This window comes from Eurytemora carolleeae, unplaced genomic scaffold, assembly GCF_000591075.1.
Source record: "Eurytemora carolleeae unplaced genomic scaffold, Eaff_2.0 scaffold403, whole genome shotgun sequence".
In the NCBI taxonomy this organism is placed as follows: domain Eukaryota; kingdom Metazoa; phylum Arthropoda; class Copepoda; order Calanoida; family Temoridae; genus Eurytemora; species Eurytemora carolleeae.
This window is the reverse complement of record NW_019396320.1, coordinates 15,799-33,398: the sequence shown is the minus strand read 5'-3', so window position 1 is coordinate 33,398 and position 17,600 is coordinate 15,799. Positions and strand designations below refer to the sequence as shown.

At 32.6% G+C, this 17,600-nt stretch overlaps 2 protein-coding genes across 2 annotated transcripts in view; one reads left to right on the top strand and one right to left on the bottom strand.

Moving 5' to 3' along the window:
• The first annotated feature begins 2,853 nt into the window (after positions 1-2,853).
• LOC111700872 (uncharacterized) overlaps positions 2,854-17,600 on the top strand; it is a 26,060-nt gene continuing 11,313 nt past the window's right edge. Inside the window, exons 1-4 of the mRNA XM_023471935.1 lie at positions 2,854-2,907; positions 8,408-8,488; positions 9,081-9,153; positions 10,646-10,754. Coding sequence (XP_023327703.1) covers positions 8,413-8,488; positions 9,081-9,153; positions 10,646-10,754 — 258 coding nt within the window. The 5' untranslated portion in view covers positions 2,854-2,907; positions 8,408-8,412. The remainder of the gene's footprint in view (positions 2,908-8,407; positions 8,489-9,080; positions 9,154-10,645; positions 10,755-17,600) is intronic.
• On the bottom strand, positions 2,953-7,188 carry LOC111700873 (protein white). Its single transcript, XM_023471936.1, has 7 exons — positions 6,850-7,188; positions 6,673-6,764; positions 5,318-5,377; positions 4,822-4,861; positions 4,385-4,469; positions 3,350-4,325; positions 2,953-3,274 (listed from the first exon to the last, which is right to left on the bottom strand). Exons 1-7 carry the CDS (start codon positions 7,171-7,173, stop codon positions 3,034-3,036), a joined length of 1,818 nt encoding a protein of 605 aa, XP_023327704.1. The 5' UTR covers positions 7,174-7,188; the 3' UTR covers positions 2,953-3,033.

Below are 17,600 nucleotides of genomic sequence, written 5' to 3'. Positions count from 1 at the left end.
AGAGGAACTCCATACTACACAACAGTACTCAAGAATCCTGCGTATATACGCAATGTAAACTCTAACTAGGTCTTTTAGGTTCATACCAANAAGGAAGGATGGGAGAATATTTCTATTTAATGGTTCATATTCTTGAGATATCCTGGCAAAGTGTTCAGCAACACAGTCTGCTGCATCTTCGTCAAGAATATCATTAAGACATTCTACATTGATGGAATCAGATTTAACATCTTGCAAGCCTATCTTTTTAACCAGACTGTACCAACGGGAGGGGCTGGAGTTTAAGGCTTCATCTTGATAAACAGGTAGAGGATCGTACCTTGCAGTTTGGCATTGATAGTTACGAGCTTCCGTGGAGGACAATGATAGCTGATCGTGCCCATTGGTTTGATCGATTAAGTGCTTGTGTCCGTGGAGAGACATTGATAGCTGATCGTGGCCATTGGTTTGATCGATTACGTGTTTGTGTTTGTGGAGGACATTGATAGCTGATTGTGCCCACTGATCAATTTAGTACTTGTGTCCGTGTAGACATTGATAGATGATGGCGCCTATTGGTTTGGCATTGATCGATTGAGTGCTAGTGTCCGTGTAGACATTGGTTTGGAATTGATCGATAACAAGCTAGTGTCCTGGTAAATATTGATAGCTGACGAGATTTTAATGATGCAAATTAACTATGAACTAAAAGGTTCACATTCCGGAGAGCACATTTTTTAAGAATTTTGCCAAGTACTCCTTTAAAGTCTTTAAAAGCTTTAAAATTGTAAAATCAATGCTGTTTTTTTAAACTATGTAAAATAAAGTGAAAAAAACATTGCACTGAATTCAAACCAAAAATCGTAGATTTTTAGCTATTTTTAAATGCTGATAAAATCAAATACAATTATTGGAAAGTTTTTTTCGTTTTCTCTTTCAATGCATATCTTGCAGTCTATATGTACTTAGGATAAATTAGATAAAATAAACTTTCCTTTAAAATAATAGCTAAACGGGAGAAATTATGATTTTATTTTTAAAATATTGGTGTTTTAACCATCCATGATCATAATTTATCAACCCCTTGGCCGATTTGCTTCAAATTTTGATTGGGGAACGCAGGAAAAGTTGAGAACCACGGGAATGTTCTCAGCTTGTTGTTAGTTTTCAAGTTGAGTGGGTCCTCCGGAAAAATAGTTAAAATCGTAATTTACGACCAAATGCGAGTAAACGGCGGGTGGGAGTAACATGAGTACCCTAGGCAACGCTGGGTTCCCAAGCTAGTGTATCTATAAAGAGAAGTCAGCATTAGCTGTCCTAAAGACAAAACTTTTGTGTTTTGAATCTCGTAATCAAACATTGATCTCAATGTTAAGTAGATCTACGGATTAAATAATTCCTTCTCCTGCAGGGATAACTTTAACTTGAGGGATTAAGCATTTATTCTTGAATTTAATAATGCTCACATTGAATATCGACATCAACCATTTTTTCTTTAATTTAATATTGTTCACATTGGATCAATAATTTATCTCCATCTTATGCAGACCTGCGAATTAATTTAATTCCTTTTCGATATCCAGTGGTGGTTGTATCCTGCACGGATGAAATTATAGATTCAAGTATTTATCTTCAAATTTAAAATATCCCACATTGTATATCGAGATCAGGCATCATTCAAGACTAACAATACTCCATGCTAAAGAACCGACCTCTGGACATCATGAATATCTAAAAGGAATTGAGTTTTTGCCACAAACTTAAATTTTCTAATCCCAATTTCTTTTCTACCTGAAGGTTTAAACCTTAATTATTTCAAATTTAGACTATTTAATATAACAGAATTTATAGTTTTACACGACAAAGCTAGGTATACGATGTTGGGTTGCAAAGATTTAGAGATTAGAAAATCAGAGTTTGTAGCAAAAAAACCATTTCCTGGGATTTTTGTTTTCCCTTTCACTATTTTATCTTTCCATGCGGAAACAGAATACCTCACTCAGTTCATTTAAATTCTATTTTATTCAACAGGGGAGAAAATATTTCTATTTTAACTTTTCTAATTAAATAAAACTATAAATCTTTTTCTCGTTTCTTCCTCTTTCGACGATAAACTTTTTCCGTTTTATGTTTTATAGTTTTAAGATTTTAATCGTGATATTCTTCCGGCTTATAAAGGATATTTCCGGCTTATAAAGGAAATTAGGAATGAAGTCATACAAACCACAAATATGTGGGTTTTTTCAAATTACTAAAAATTGAGAAGGGATATGTAAATAATATGCATTCGCCAATCTTTTCAATAGATTCACTATTAGGGGGAGGGGTAAATATAAATAAATCTCAAAAAGTAAAAATAATAAAATTTTGGAATTTATCATAGTAAAATTTTACTTTTTGATAGGCTAAATTTTTAAGAGTTTTAAATAGATTATATAGATAAAAGCTGGGGTTTTACTTGCAGGTTACATTTGGTTGGGGTTGATAAGCTAATTTGGAAATATTATATTTTGAAGATTTATATTTTTTATGGATAGATTACGTAGGGTGAGAAATCCTTGAAATATTTCGAGCTGGTCAGCTCGGCAGCAAGGTCCTTACATGGAAGGTCTTGCTTCTCATTGGTCAGGACTATTGAGTCCTGTCTTTCTTTCTTGGCATTGGTCCATTAATCATTCTGGGCCTTTTAGGGACCTTAGGTCAAATTCAATATATTTAAATAAACTTGATTACAAAACTTCTATATTTTGCTTTATTGTTATCAACAAGATAAATCACATTTGTGATATAATGTTGTTTCAATATAATTGCTAAGAATCCTTGATGAAAATAAATCTGTAGGGCCCTTCAAGGGGAATTTTAGGTTTAGTTTAAGGTGCCTATTTAGGCCAGTATGTGTAGGGCATCTAACCCAGCACTACTCCTAAGGTAGGACAAGTTTAAAACATAAGTTTAAAAAATTAAAAGGCTAAATAGTTCATCAGATATTTTATTTTAACAAACATAAACAGGTTCAGGCTTAGCAATTTTATTTACAAATAATAAAAGAGCTGTTCAATGATTCTTAAAAAGGAAAACAATAACAGCAATCAGTCTAAAGATAACTCCAACAAATGTCATGATTATATGGTTCTCCATAGAAATATCTTCCAACTCAACACTCTCTCTGAGATACTCCATTCCATTGATAAAACATGTATCCTGGAGTTTATCCTCATGGCAGGGTATTGCTCCCATACCTAACCACTGGGCCATACGCATGTTCTGGTAACCGTAGAACATGGGTGACGCAAGCCTGGAAATAGAATAATTAGATTTTTATTTAAGAAAGCAGTTTTATGAATATAAATATGATGTAAATGATAATGACCTGAAAGGATAGAGGAAAGTTGGAAGTTGCTGAAGGTTAATGATGAGACCTGAGAATAGACTGAGTACAAGGCCTATCTGTAAAGATAAATCCACGTATAGTTTATCTGAATTCAGTAGATTAGACAGGAGATGACCCAGTCCCAACATAATCCAGTTGAGGTTAACACTAAGGTATAAACTCCAAATGAACCGTAATGGTAAAGGATTCAGCCCCACCATCCAATACATGATTCCGTATCCAGGAACAGTCTGTATAACTAGTAGTAGAACCTCCACTAGGTAGATACAGAACTTGTAAACAATGGTATAGTACAGTCCTGAATGAATCTCTCTGACAACAACTGGTTTAGTTGCCTGGAACTTCTTAGGAGTAGAGAGAAATATGAGACTCGAGACAAGAACCTGAACTCCCATTACACTCTCAACACTTCTGATATTGTTCTGGTTCACATTGTCCGCCTGGTTATAGAAGATAACTCCTAGATAGAGTCCGAACAAGGTTAGAATAAGAGCAGTGCTTCCTCCCATGTATTGTCTCCAGTAAGTTAGGAAAAGTCTCTGTATAATAATCTTGAACTGAATGCCTACTTGTGCCCGAGCTTGTCTAAGTTTAAGAACAGCAGCTGGTTGAATTGGAATCTCTTCATGAAAGTAAAGATGCCACATATCCGCGAAATACATAACCTTCCTTCTATCTTCATGTTCTCTACTCCTCCCATAGGATATCTTTGTGTTTAGAATAAACCAGTCTACAGGATTATAGTTTTCAGGAACTGGGAATCCAGATTGAGAAAATAACTCCAGTGCTTGTTGTCTTGTACCGTAGAGAACCTTGACACCATCAGAGAGCAGGAATATCTTATCAAAGAACTTGAAGAGCTGTGATGAAGGTTGATGTAAGGAAGCAATCACAATCTTTCCAAGTCTTGAAACATCATACAGAAGTTTTACAACTACGCTGGCCATATGAGAATCTGTAATGTATCATTGTTAAAACTGATGGATCTATTTAATAATATTGTATTCTGTTTACCAAGTCCAGAAGTTGGTTCATCCACAAGGATGACTGGAAGGTCAGAGAGCATTTCTGCAGCAAAGGCAATTCTCTTCCTTTCTCCCTAATTAATATATCATTATAAATAGAAGACAATAATACACTTTTTCTAGAAATTCTTGGTTTTGAATTTTTAATGTGAACCAATTTTGAAAAGTAAAAATGCAGCATAATGCTGAGATACATAATGCTTCCTTGCACCTTGTTGAAAAATTGATTTTTTATAAAATTAAATTCAGAAAGAAAAAATATGTACATAATAAATAATTCCAGTTTGAATATATTCGAATAATCTATTTTCTCATTCAAACGTATTAAATTTTAGATCAAATTTTGGTCTGAAAACTTGAAAAAATTTGATAAAATAAATCAAAAAATTATTATAAAAATAAGGGAGCTGCAAACAGTATCTCTACCTTAGAGATCCCGTTCCCACTTGACAACGTATTCCCAATCCTAATAAATTCAAAATTCTAGCTTAGTTTCATATTTACAATATATCTACAATGCAAAAGTAAAACTGCTGATTGAATTTGATAAACCAACACATTCACCTAAAAACATGTTTAAAGGGACTGTAGGCGTAATTTCAAGTGACCCTTGACACAACGATAGCAATGCCCAATTAACAACGGTACCCTAGAGCTGAGGAATTACAAATCCCTCTTTATAGTTTTGAAAACTCATTGTTTTCAATTGTGGTTTCTCTTCAAAAGTCACTTGCACATTTAAACCGCAGGAAAACATATAGAAATTATCAGAATTAAACATTTTAAGCCTAGAAAACCGACTAAAAATTAGATAAAGGTTTCAATAGTACCATTGTGAATGGAGCATTGCCGCATTGCATAGAGGGTCAATTAAAAGAACGAATACAGTCCCTTAAATTTTAAATCCAAAAGCTATATTTTCCTGTTGTTTTTGATATGATGAAGGTTGAGTAAAGTAAGCATCTGATCAACTGCATCATCTCTTAAATATTAAATTTTTCATACATTCAATGGTTTCCAGAATGATGTGAAATTATTGTCGTCTTTTTTCTTTCTTTTTAATAAAATATATCTCGGACGATTTTGTTGTACTCATTAACATGTGAAGTTACGTATAAATTATAGCAATCACAAATTTAACGATCTTTTCAAATTTTAATTAAAGAAAAATGAAGATGGCCATGATTTCACAGTTTTCTGATAACCCCTGTATCTTGTTTAAACTTCTTGTTTAAAACTATCAAATTTTTTTAATTAAAAGGGCATTTATCGCATCTTCTATTTTTAAGGTGTCTGTTTGTTTGTATGTCAAAGCATAATTTACGAACCCCTTAATTTGCCTCAAAGGAACTGAGTTTTTGCCACAAACTCAAATATTCTTATCCCTATATCTTGGCAAACCAATGTCGTAGACCTTAGATATTTCAAACTATTCCTTCTGTTAGATCAAATAATCTAAGTTTGAAATATCAAAGGTTTATACCCACTGGTTGCAGAGTTATAGAAATTAAAAAACTTGAGGTTGTGGCAAAAACTCAATTCCTTTGCCTTTAAGTAATGTTATTGAATTAGTTCTAAAATTCTAAATTCAGTTGGTTTACATGCAACGAAGAAGTAAAGCTTCCAGGCAAAGCTGGCTTCGCAAACCAGTCTTCTTTAAAGTAGTAATTTATGTTTGTCTTTCTGTCTGTTTGTCCGATAATAACACGTGAATTAACCCATTGACCGATTTGCCTCATTTTGATTTGGGAACTTTGAAGAACCATGGGAATGTTCTTAGCTTCGATAGTTTAAAAGACAAAGTTTAAAAATGTGCAATATAAGAGTCATAAATCTCAACCGTTTGACCATGTAAAACACCAAAAAAAATACTTTTATCTTTATTCTGTTTCTTTTCGTAATATAATTATAATCTTTTCCCAAAATGCAAGTTCTATAATGCTTTTTACTTAAACATTTCTTAACACAGATTCTCTCAATTCCTGTGTGTTTCGAGAGAATTGTTTTTGAAAAGTAAAAAGTCATAATTATGTGTTCTAAAATGTTATTATATCGTTGCGTGATTTGGTTAATTTCTCAATTAATTCCCCCTGGAAACTCTAAGGTTTAATCATAACAATTACATGGCAATTACTACATTACAGAATATTAGCACACTCTATTATTACATCACGCAAAACAGTATATTTAGTTTACAGTATCTCATTAACTTTGCATTAATGATTTAGCATGGTATAAATTTCGAAAAAAGTATAAATAAATTCGTAGAAAAAAAACCTGTTGCGCTGTGACTGATTACTAGAAAGTCGGAGACCAGCTTGAAAGGTTAGGTGCTCACCAACGGTCAAATTTTCAAAGAAAAGATCGTCCTATAAAAAGGTTTTTTGTAGTAATGTTTTTAATTCTGAACGTTGAAAATAATTTTACTGAAACTAATTTCTCGAAAAGTTTTACCTGCGGAATGTATGAACAGACGTACTTTGCCGTGTATTTACTCACTTCTTTATCATCAAAAAAACATTTCCCCAATACTTTGACTCCGGGCTGAGGTCGGAATGCCAGAGCGTTTAAAAAAGATGTTTTCCCGCACCCAGACGGTCCCATGAGAGCAACAAACGTTCCGGAGTTTATTTTTCCACTGTTGCTTTTTATTATAATGCCTTGAGAAACCCTGGAAGGCTTGTACATGAAAATCTTAAAAGCTCCTTGAAGTTCATTTAGAGAAACCGTTTGTACACGAAGATTAATCCAGCTGTAGGAATGTACCTCTCTCGCCATTTTTAATGAGATTGAGAATTTTTCAAACACGTTTTCGCGGATTTCTTGCTTTGCTGTACTCTTTTATTGGAGTTGGGGGTGAAAGCTCGTGGAAAATATTCTGACATTTACATCCTGAAATTGTTCTGTTAGCAACATTTGCTGAGATTATTAGGGCGAATATGTATTCAGGAAACCTGGCACTCGGCTCATACAAAATTATCCGGTTTTATTACTACACTTTTACAGCTATAACTTTAATTAAAATTTATAACAGTATTTATACATTTTACTTCCTATATAACGTTACATTTAACTTTTTTAGCTGTATTTTACTTATTTCTTTTCTAAAACGGCTTACTTCTTCTATTTGGATTACTGTTGCTTACTTTTCTCTAGACCTTTCGAATGTACCGTAATAAACTGCTTAACTTTTTTCTCTTCCATGCTCCCTCCCCCCCCCCCCCTTCTTTCTTATAGAATGGTTTGATATTGAACATGCTGACATCAGCTCTGCGCAATGAATATTCAACTTTTATTATTATTCAAAATCTTAAGCCATAAACTTTATCTTTTGCATAATAGTATTTTATGTAAAGTGAGACTCGTAAAATTGAGCAAAGGAAGAAGACTTTTCAGTAATATTATATTTGATGTTGTTATAAATAAAAGCAAATGCCAGTAGCTTGAAAGTCACTGCACAAATGTTTTGCTTCGTATTCAATGGACTATTCAAAATCATAAATTGAGTCTAACAGTCGTCTTCCTATTCCACAGTTTTATGGGTCTCACTGTAGATTCATTTATTTAAGTTTATTTAAACTTATCGTCAAGGATAGCATGTTTATATCTACAGCTCTATAAATATTTATATATCAATTCTCTGAACCTGGTTAATTCCTCTTTTTCTATCCGATATCTAATCTTATCTCCGACTCTGCAACATCAGTATATTCTTAGACATATATTACAAGAGTCTGGAACTTATAAAATATACATTGGGTATTGAAAACCACGTTTCAATATAGAATAATTTTTAAAAATAAACATGCAAATATGCAAAACATATTGAATTGTACATATTGTACATATTGTATAAACATATTTTACATAATGTACATAGTGTACATACTTTACAAAGAGTACATACTGTACAAATTGTACATAGTTTACATATTGTACATACTGTACATATTGTACATACTGTACATATTGTACATTCTGTTATATTATATTATACATATTGAATGTTTAGGTAAGATGCCGGAACAGCTAGAGCAAGAGAAGTGTCCGAAGTGTCAGCAGACAGTATATGATGCTGAAGGATTCCCAGCAGGTCACTTTTAATCAGCTCAATTCTTTCAACTCAATTTAATCAGCTCAATTCAATCAGCCAAAAAAATTAGCTCAAAATTATCAGAAAGATATTATAAGCCCAATATTATCAATCAATTACAGTCAGCTCAATGTAATCAGAGCTGGGAACTCTTGTATTGTGAATATCGAGATCAATGATTAATCTCGATCCTTTGTTAATCTACAGATTAATTTAAACTTTATTCGGAATCCTGAAGGGATAACTGAAATTAACAGATTAAACATTAATCCTCAAATTAAACCTGCCCACTGTGAATATCGGGATCGAACAATTGGAATTATGACTATCCCATACAAAAGTTCCCAACATAGCTCAATTTAATTGTTTCATGATTTATAAATATTTATAAATTCAATTCAATTATATTTGTTAAATAACGTGATTCTTTTTTTGAAATATTTTATTAAAGTGCATGATTTTTTGAGGGGGTTGCCACCCCCCCCCCTTTGATGAAGCCAGGGGATGGCAGCTGACCCATTTTTCTAGTTAGGGGTTGGCAGCTGACTCATCTTTCTAGTTGGGTCATAATAAAAATACTGTATTTGATCAGGTGGAAGAAGGTTCCATAAACGTTGCTTCAAGTGTACAACCTGTACCAAAAAGCTTGATTCCACTAGTGTCAGGTACTATTAGTTTTTGTTATCAAAAATGTTTGAAAAAAAGTAAAAATGGATAAAAATATATGGAAATAAATTATACATATACATATTGTAAGTTTGGATAAATAGTCAAATAAAGAAATGAATGAAATTGATACAAACAAAAATTATCAAAAATAAAAACAAACATATCTAAAATGGATTTGCATATGTATATTGAAAATACAGCTGAATAGCTGAATAAGTGCATGGCTGTTATTATTCATCATTTATATTTGTCTAAAGCAAAATTGCATTAAACAATATAAAAGTTTACAAACTAATACTCTTTTCTCTGGATATCATATTTTATAATTGACAGGGTTTGCCAAAAAAACAGGTGCAATGCAAGACTTTTAGCATGAGTATAGTTTAGCTATTCAGAGGTGGTTTTCAGAAACGGAGTTTCTTGGTCCCAGTCTAGTGTTTTTCGTTTTCTAAAAATGTGGTATGATGACAGTACTGCAAGGCTTGATAGATTTTAGCACATTGCTTTGAAACTACTGGGTTTGCAGAACTTATGCAGTTTCTTTAGATTTGCTTTATTTAATGGTGAGATATATCCTCTTGAGCCGATTTCAAAAGGGTAAACAGACACATCCCTAGTTGTTATATCTGTGATAAAATGTTCATACTTGCTCATCTTTATATATATCAGTGAAAACGCAACATTTTTCTAAAAACATTTGATTTATTTACACAGTGTTTCATGTTACAGATGCAATCTTTAGTATATTCAAGAATTATAGAATGAAAGGATGTAAGGATGTAAGGATGAAAGAATGAAAGAATGGGTGAAAAATGTATATCTGGATACAAATATTATAGGATGTAAGAATGATCGAATGGATAAATAATCTTATGTTTATTTTGAAAATGTTTTTGTTTTTGTAAATAATTAGAATCTATCATCATTTATTACAAAAAATATTGTTCATTAATAACAACACAAAACAGAAAAAGACTAATAATATGTATTCAATATGGAGAGATCTTTTAAAAGAGGGGGAAAAGAATAATAAAGAAAAAAGAAAAAATGTAGCACATAACACTTTTGGAATTTTAAATTTTGATTTAATTGGTGTAATCCCCAGAAAACTCTGTAATCGTAAGGCTACTTTTAGAATCAAGTTATAACTTTGAAAAGTCTATTGAGCGAACTACACAGCAATTGTGCAGAGTAAACACAAACAGACCCAATTCAATAAATTAATGAATTTATAACTGTCTAGTAAAACTATTAGCTTTTTAACAACATCAATTACATTTATTGTCATAATGTCGTCTTTCCATTCCATTGTTTTATAGTTATCACTGTACTTTTTTTTTTTTTTTCGAGTCCAGCTTTCAATTTTATCAAATCAAAAGGGTTAATATTGTAATTAATAGTGGACATTTTAATTTTTAAATCAGGCAGTTGTCTCGAACTATTTCAGTAAAAAAACGAGACTCTTTTTATTTTTGAATGTTTATCTAGAACCCATGGTGAGAGCTTGTACTGCAAAGCCTGCCACCTCAAGCTTGTGCCTAATCAAAGTCCCAAGATCTATGCTGATACGACCGTTATCAAGCCTGCGGACGGCAAGGTAAGGCACTTCACTATAAAAGTTGCATGATCTGTGCCGGTACAACATGTACTGTATTATCATTCTCTCGTACTGTCCAGTCTTGACTTCCCAGCGTAAGAGTCGACCCACCACGTTTTATGCAACAAATGTAGCCTGGAAAGATCACAACGATTACAAATACATATGCTTGGTCGATTTTCAAAAGTACCCTTTAAAGCTTTGTCGGATCCGGGGCGATGCAGTTCTCCTTTTTTTCTAACTGAAAAAATAAGCGTCGGTAGCTTGAGTGTACTGCATGTACACCGTAAATTCTGCGCGATAGACGTCACATGGTACCCGATGTGAATCAAACATTCCACTTTACAAATGAATGGTCATTGAAAGTACATCATGTAATTGTACAGTGTCTTAATTTAAAACCGATAGCATAAAGGAATTAAGTCTTTGCCGCAAACTCGAATGTTTTTTTGATATTTTAAATATAGATTATATGATCTAACAGAATTTAGAGTTTGAAATATATTTAAGGTCAACGACATGGGGTTGCAAAGATATAGGAAATAGAAAATCAGAGTTAGGGACAAAGGCGCAATTCCTTTATCATTAAAATCAGTTCTAGTCGAGAGTAAATATATTGAAATAACTCCATATGGTCTGAATTTAATGATTTTATCATGACCCAAGCATAAACATGGCGGCACTATTTCTTATGTCTATGCAATTATTTAGAGATAAAAACGCCGACCCAAAAAAATGTTATGAAAATGCCGCGAACCGTTTCAGACAGTCAAAGATTTTCCAGCAAGGAAGAGCTCATTTAAATAAAATGTGTGGGGCTTGTAAAGGGCGATTTATAATCACTTATAAAAATACAATCTTTTATTCACAATTTTGAAATATATATCATTTGCAACATTTACAAAATATGACCGTATAGCGGGCAAGGTACTAATGCAAGAAAAGTTATTTCAGAGGTGTACACAATACGCATTTTTTGTGCTGCAGTGTACTGTCTTTGGGCGGAAAAGTAAACACAAGACGGATGTCACAGCCTGACATTAAATCAATTTTCACAAAAATAATCTATGAAATATTCTGGTAATAGAAAACTAATATGTGAATTTTCAAAATTATCAAAATTAAATGATTTTATGCTCCTTGGATACTAGACGAACACTGATGCATTTAACTTTCCTTGTATTAGCACCTTGATAGCGAGTAGCGACACTTCTTAATAAAAGGGAAGAACTAAGATAAAATTCATTTTCCTTAGTTTTCTGGTATTACTGTACAAAACTTCTAAACGAACCGAATTGTTTTTATCGATGATCGTTATAAAGAATCCAATGATTACTTTACCCTTTGATTAAAACCATTGGTTTAGACCTTTAGTTAAATGTTTTTCTGATAAATGTGATTCTCTTTAATTATTTGATGCTATGTAAACCGACCTAGAGCCAACGAACTTAAGTTATTTTTGATTATTCACCTCAGGCTGCGCCTTTCGGTGAATAATCAAAATTATTAATTTTTTTTAAAAGTTGTGTTTTCGTACGCAATAAATACCTTTGAATTATCTAAATGGTATAAAAAAATAAACTCTGCTTTTGATCCTGTCTATTTCAGGAACCAACACTTAAAAGTTCGGAATAAGTAAGATCCGTTGCCTCCTCGTCGGTTGAAAATCAATCCATCATCCTAATATGTCCGACGATAATTCATCCTAATCATCCTAATTAGGGTCCTTTTACGTCTTACTCCCTGGTCATTACTAATTGAGATGTTTGGTATACAATTTCTCTCTCCAAATTATTTCTTTGATCTGTTGAGTGGGTTTATTTTTTTATACATATAAAATATGTCCATAATATCCATTATACTTTCTTTGATTGCTTTTAATACAGCCATAACATACTTATAGATTTATCTAGTTCCGCATTGATTATAGATTATTCTACACTCCCTTTAAACTTTTCGCATACGTTCCCTTTAAGCTGAGTAAAAAGTGTTAAGATATTTTTCTTGAGTTAAAGCAAAGAAGGATAATCCAACCCCAACCTAATATTTATAATTAAACTTTCTAAACTTATTTTCAATATTGCTGATTAAACTTATATTATATATACCCCCACCCCCTTCTTTTACCTCATCCCCCCAATTTCCCCTATACTGCCCACATTTCCCATCCACACTCCCCCCTTCCAGCTTATAACTACGGATCACTCGAAGTACTGTACAGACTTTAAGACTGTACTGCAGTTTACATGACTGATGACGGCTAAACGGTACAGTGCACAAAATGATTCATCCCCTTCTAAAAATGTTAAGGCCCAAACCCCCCCTGTAAACATAAGAATAAAATTATATAAGCTTAGAGCCACTTTGGGCACTTTATTATAAAGATCTATGAAAAAGTAAACTTTCCTAGCTCTCTGGTGCAATTTCTTATTTTCCAGTCATTACTTTAAAAATATCATTTTTTTGTTTAGTTGTATTCTGAGGTAAACCGGCCATTTTTCTTACATTAATTATTCAGCCTTTCTTTCTTTATACAGTTTTATGCTCAATACACTCAACTTCTTCTAGAATATTTTTGAATTCATTTTTGTTTTACAAGGTTCTTTAATTTCTCTATTCTTATTTCTTTAATCCATATATAAATATTGCTTGTCTGTCTGGGTGTTTGTTTGTCCCAAAAAACGTCAAACGGCTGAACCGATCGGGCCCAAATTTTGTGTGGTACCGCTCATGACCACAGGACAGGTTTAAGGATACTCAGAAATTCAAAAAGTTGTCTCCAAAAAATTTTGAATTTTTGTAAAATTTTGAAAATCCATGAAAAAATATCAATAAATCTGCGAACTTTTTTGTTTGTTTTGTTTTATATTGTTCAAAGAGAAGATGCTCACAGAAAGAGCTACACTTAAAGGTTGAAATAGAAAATGGGCGTGAAGCGTTCTAAATGCCAACCCCAACCCCCGACCCCGCAATTAAAAACCATCTAGTTACGCGGCGCCCAGGTATTGTCGGTTTAAATATATACTATTTGAATTATAGTATTATTATACACGATTATTAATTATGTGAGACCAATTTATTGATTATTTGAATACAAAGTAAACTAACTTAACACCTCTGACCTATTATTAAATTCAAAAACATGTATTAATTAAAAAGAAACATTGTTATTAATATTATTTTCTTATATTTCTTTCATAAAAATTACTTTTATTTAGCACACTGTTAGTCAACAGTTTAAAGGACTTTTATTTAATGATTCACAGTCACAATAAAACGTATCAATACTTCAGTACAAACAAAATAGGTACGTTTTTCAAAAAGTTAACAAGTTCTGTTTTTTTAAAGTCCCATATCATAAAAGCTTTTATTTATAGTTTTTAAGCTTTAATTGCTTTGCAAACTCAAATAATGGTTTCATGATTCCCTGAATCTGGTTTAATTTTGAGAAACCCCTCGATCAGTCTGGACTTTGTAATAATATTAGAAAAACAAAAATAAAAACCAACTAAATTCTTGGAATGACTTGAAAGTTTAAAGGAGAAACGTTTTAGGAATTTTTAACTATAATCGGGCACTGTGCCCTATGCAAGGTTTAAAATGAATTTTGTGTCTGAAATGGCCTCAAATAAATCAGGTTCTTTAACTTATAAAAAATATTTAATATATTCATGTTTAACTTAATCAAAGCTTCAAGGGACGGAACTAATTAAATCGATTCTGATAAATCGAACTGCACTCTGGGCCGTAGTAAATTGGAATTCGAACAGGACCCGCCCAGTTTGTACCGGCCTGCCAGATAACAGCGTGTACTGACCCGATTCTATGGTAGCCTGGTTCCATATTCTGTGCAGTACGTCGCCCTAACCAGACTAACTTACGACAGGGGTCAATTTTCTTGGCATAGTCCCGTCGGAGGGCTTACAATGACGTTCTCCCATGGCGCATTCAGACTGTTTACAGTACCCGGCCTAATCCTAGGCCTATTTGACCGACCCAACTCTAACTGATTTTCTTACCGTGAAGAGTTTAATTTTGACGTAGATTAAATGAATGAAATATTCAAAGTGTCTGCTCGCTCATTGAGATAAATTCATGGAACTTAATTCTATCTGAACTAAAAGTTTCCATCCTTAAAAGAATAAATATCCATTTTTACTTGTTCGATGTAAGAGTTATTTTCTTCTTAACTCCTGAGTTTGGACCTGCTAAAGGCGTTTGATTCGAGACTAGATTAAAGTGCAACCTTGCGAGTTTCAGGGATTAACTTTTATGGGCTTTAAAATTATCTTCACTATACAATTTCATAAATTTTTCTTCGGGACTCATATTTTAAAGGGATTGACTACATATTTACTATAATTTTTTATTGAAGGAAGCTATTGAAGATTCATGAATCATGATAAAACCCTTAGAACTTAGTAACAAATCTTATTAAGTTTGCTAAGAGAGAACCGAAGATATCTACATCATTTATATTCAGATGAAAGTTTTTCTTGTTATTTCATAGCTTTTAAATTTTCTTTTACGGCAAGCATGTTTTCTTCATAAACAAAAGCATAAAAATATAAGATTTTGCTGATTTTCTGGTGGATTTTTGAAAAAGATAAATTCGAAATTTTTCCAAAATTTTGACCGACCATAAACTGACGGACCTGATTGGTTCAACTGTTTCGACGTTTTTTGCATTAAAAGGGAAAAAACAAATGAAATTGAAGTCACATTTAAAAAGATAAATTTGATTTTTTTTGGAGAATAAAAAAAAATTGATCAACCATAAACTAAAGGGCCTGATGGGTTCAACTGTTTTAACGTTCATTGGATAAAAAGAGACAAAAGCAATAAAAAATATTTAAATAGCAGCGCATAACTTGTAATCCTGAAACCCTGTTTAAACAGGTTGGATCGTCCCCGTTAATTTGGGATCGATATATAGCTTGTTGATAGCTAGGCTTGTGTCCCGGTGTAGCATTTAGAGCACTGGATCGTCCCCATTATTTGGGATCGATATAGATAGCTAATTGATAGCTAGGCTAGTGTCCCTGTGTAGCATTTAGAACACTGGATCGTCCCCATTATTTGGGATCAATATAGATAGCTTATTGATAGCTAGGCTTGTGTCTCTGTGTGGCATTTAGAGCACTGGATCGTCCCCATTTTTTTGGATCGATATATATAGCTTGTTGATAGCTAGGCTTGTGTCTCTGTGTTATGAAAAATGTCGTCTTATGCGCAATCTATCTTGATCTATGTTTAAACACCAGATATATACTCTAAGTACCAGATCTAGACTTTAAACACCAGATGTACATTTTAAACACCAGATATACACTTTAAACACCAGATCTACACTTTAAACACAAGATATTCACTTTAAACACCAGATATACACTTTAAATACCAATACACTTTCTACACCAGATATACACTTTAAACACCAAATATACACTTGAAACGCCAGATCTACACTTTAAACACCAGATATACACTTTAAACACCAGATCTACACTTTAAACACCAGATATATACTCTAAGTACCAGATCTAGACTTTAAACACCATATATACACTTTAAACACCAAATATACACTTTCTACACCAGATATACACTTTAAACACCAGATATACACTTTAAACGCCAGATCTACACTTTAAACACCAGATATACACTTTAAACACCATATCTACACTTTAAACACCAGATCTACACTTTAAACACCAATACACTTTCTACACCAGATATACACTTTAAACACCAGATATACACTTTAAACACCATATCTACACTTTAAACACCAGATCTACACTTTAAACGCCAGATATAAAATTTAAACACCAGATATACACTTTCAGCACCAATACACTTTCTACACCAGATCTACGCTTTAAACACCAGATATACAATTTAAACACCCGATATACACTTCAAACACCAGATATACACTTTAAAGACCAGATATACACTTCAAACACCAGATATACACTTTAAAGACCAGATATACACTTTAAACACCAGATATACACTTTCAAAATCTTGTGTAAAGCAAGAAAATGTATATACTGAGTTCCTGACAGAAATAAAAACTGTTTTTCTTATTTTGTAAACTTGGAATTTCGAGGCAAAATTCCCAGAAATTCCAGATTGTTCTCCAGTTCTCTAAACTAGTATTTCTACCAAAGAAATGGAAATTATTAAATAAATAAGTTTTTATTTTTATTCTTCTTCGTTGAAAGATTTGAAAAAGAATTTGCCCAAGAAGTGAAATTAGAGAAAAGTAAATATCAGATAAAAAGGAATATTTTCTTCACGCTCCAAGAACATTAATACACTTTATACACCAGATATACACTTTATACATCAGATATACACTTAAAACACCATATATACATTTATACGCCAGATCTACACTTTAAACATCAGATATACACTTTAAACGCCAAATATACACTTTCTATACCAGATATCCACTTTAAACACCAGATCTACACTTTAAACGCCAGATCTACACTTTAAACACATAGATAAATAAATAAACATGAATAGCTTATGTATGCCAAATCACCAAGAATTGTACAGTCAGCGAACTCATACTTCTAGGAGTCAAAGTTTACTTCAATGATAAGCGGGGTGGTTTGGTGTTTTAATGGATTTCATAATAGAGTATAAAATAACTCCGGGAATGGAACTATTTGAACAACAATATTTCACTGAGCAATATATCATATTGACGAGAACTGAAGAAGGACATGAGAAGGACTAAACTAACTTAAATTTCTCTCTACAGAACTCATGTACACCACAAGTACTCAATGACATAAGAACAGCCAATGTTCACAACCATCCTAG

Coding starts and splice junctions, on each gene's coding strand:
- LOC111700873 (XM_023471936.1), bottom strand. CDS start 7,173: ATGGCGAGAGAGGTACATTCCTACAGCTGGATTAATCTTCGTGTACAA. Junction 5,378..6,672: donor AATCAGTCACAGCGCAACAG/GTTTTTTTTCTA, acceptor TTAATATTTAAG/AGATGATGCAGTTGATCAGA. Junction 4,862..5,317: donor CATCATATCAAAAACAACAG/GAAAATATAGCT, acceptor TGAATTTATTAG/GATTGGGAATACGTTGTCAA.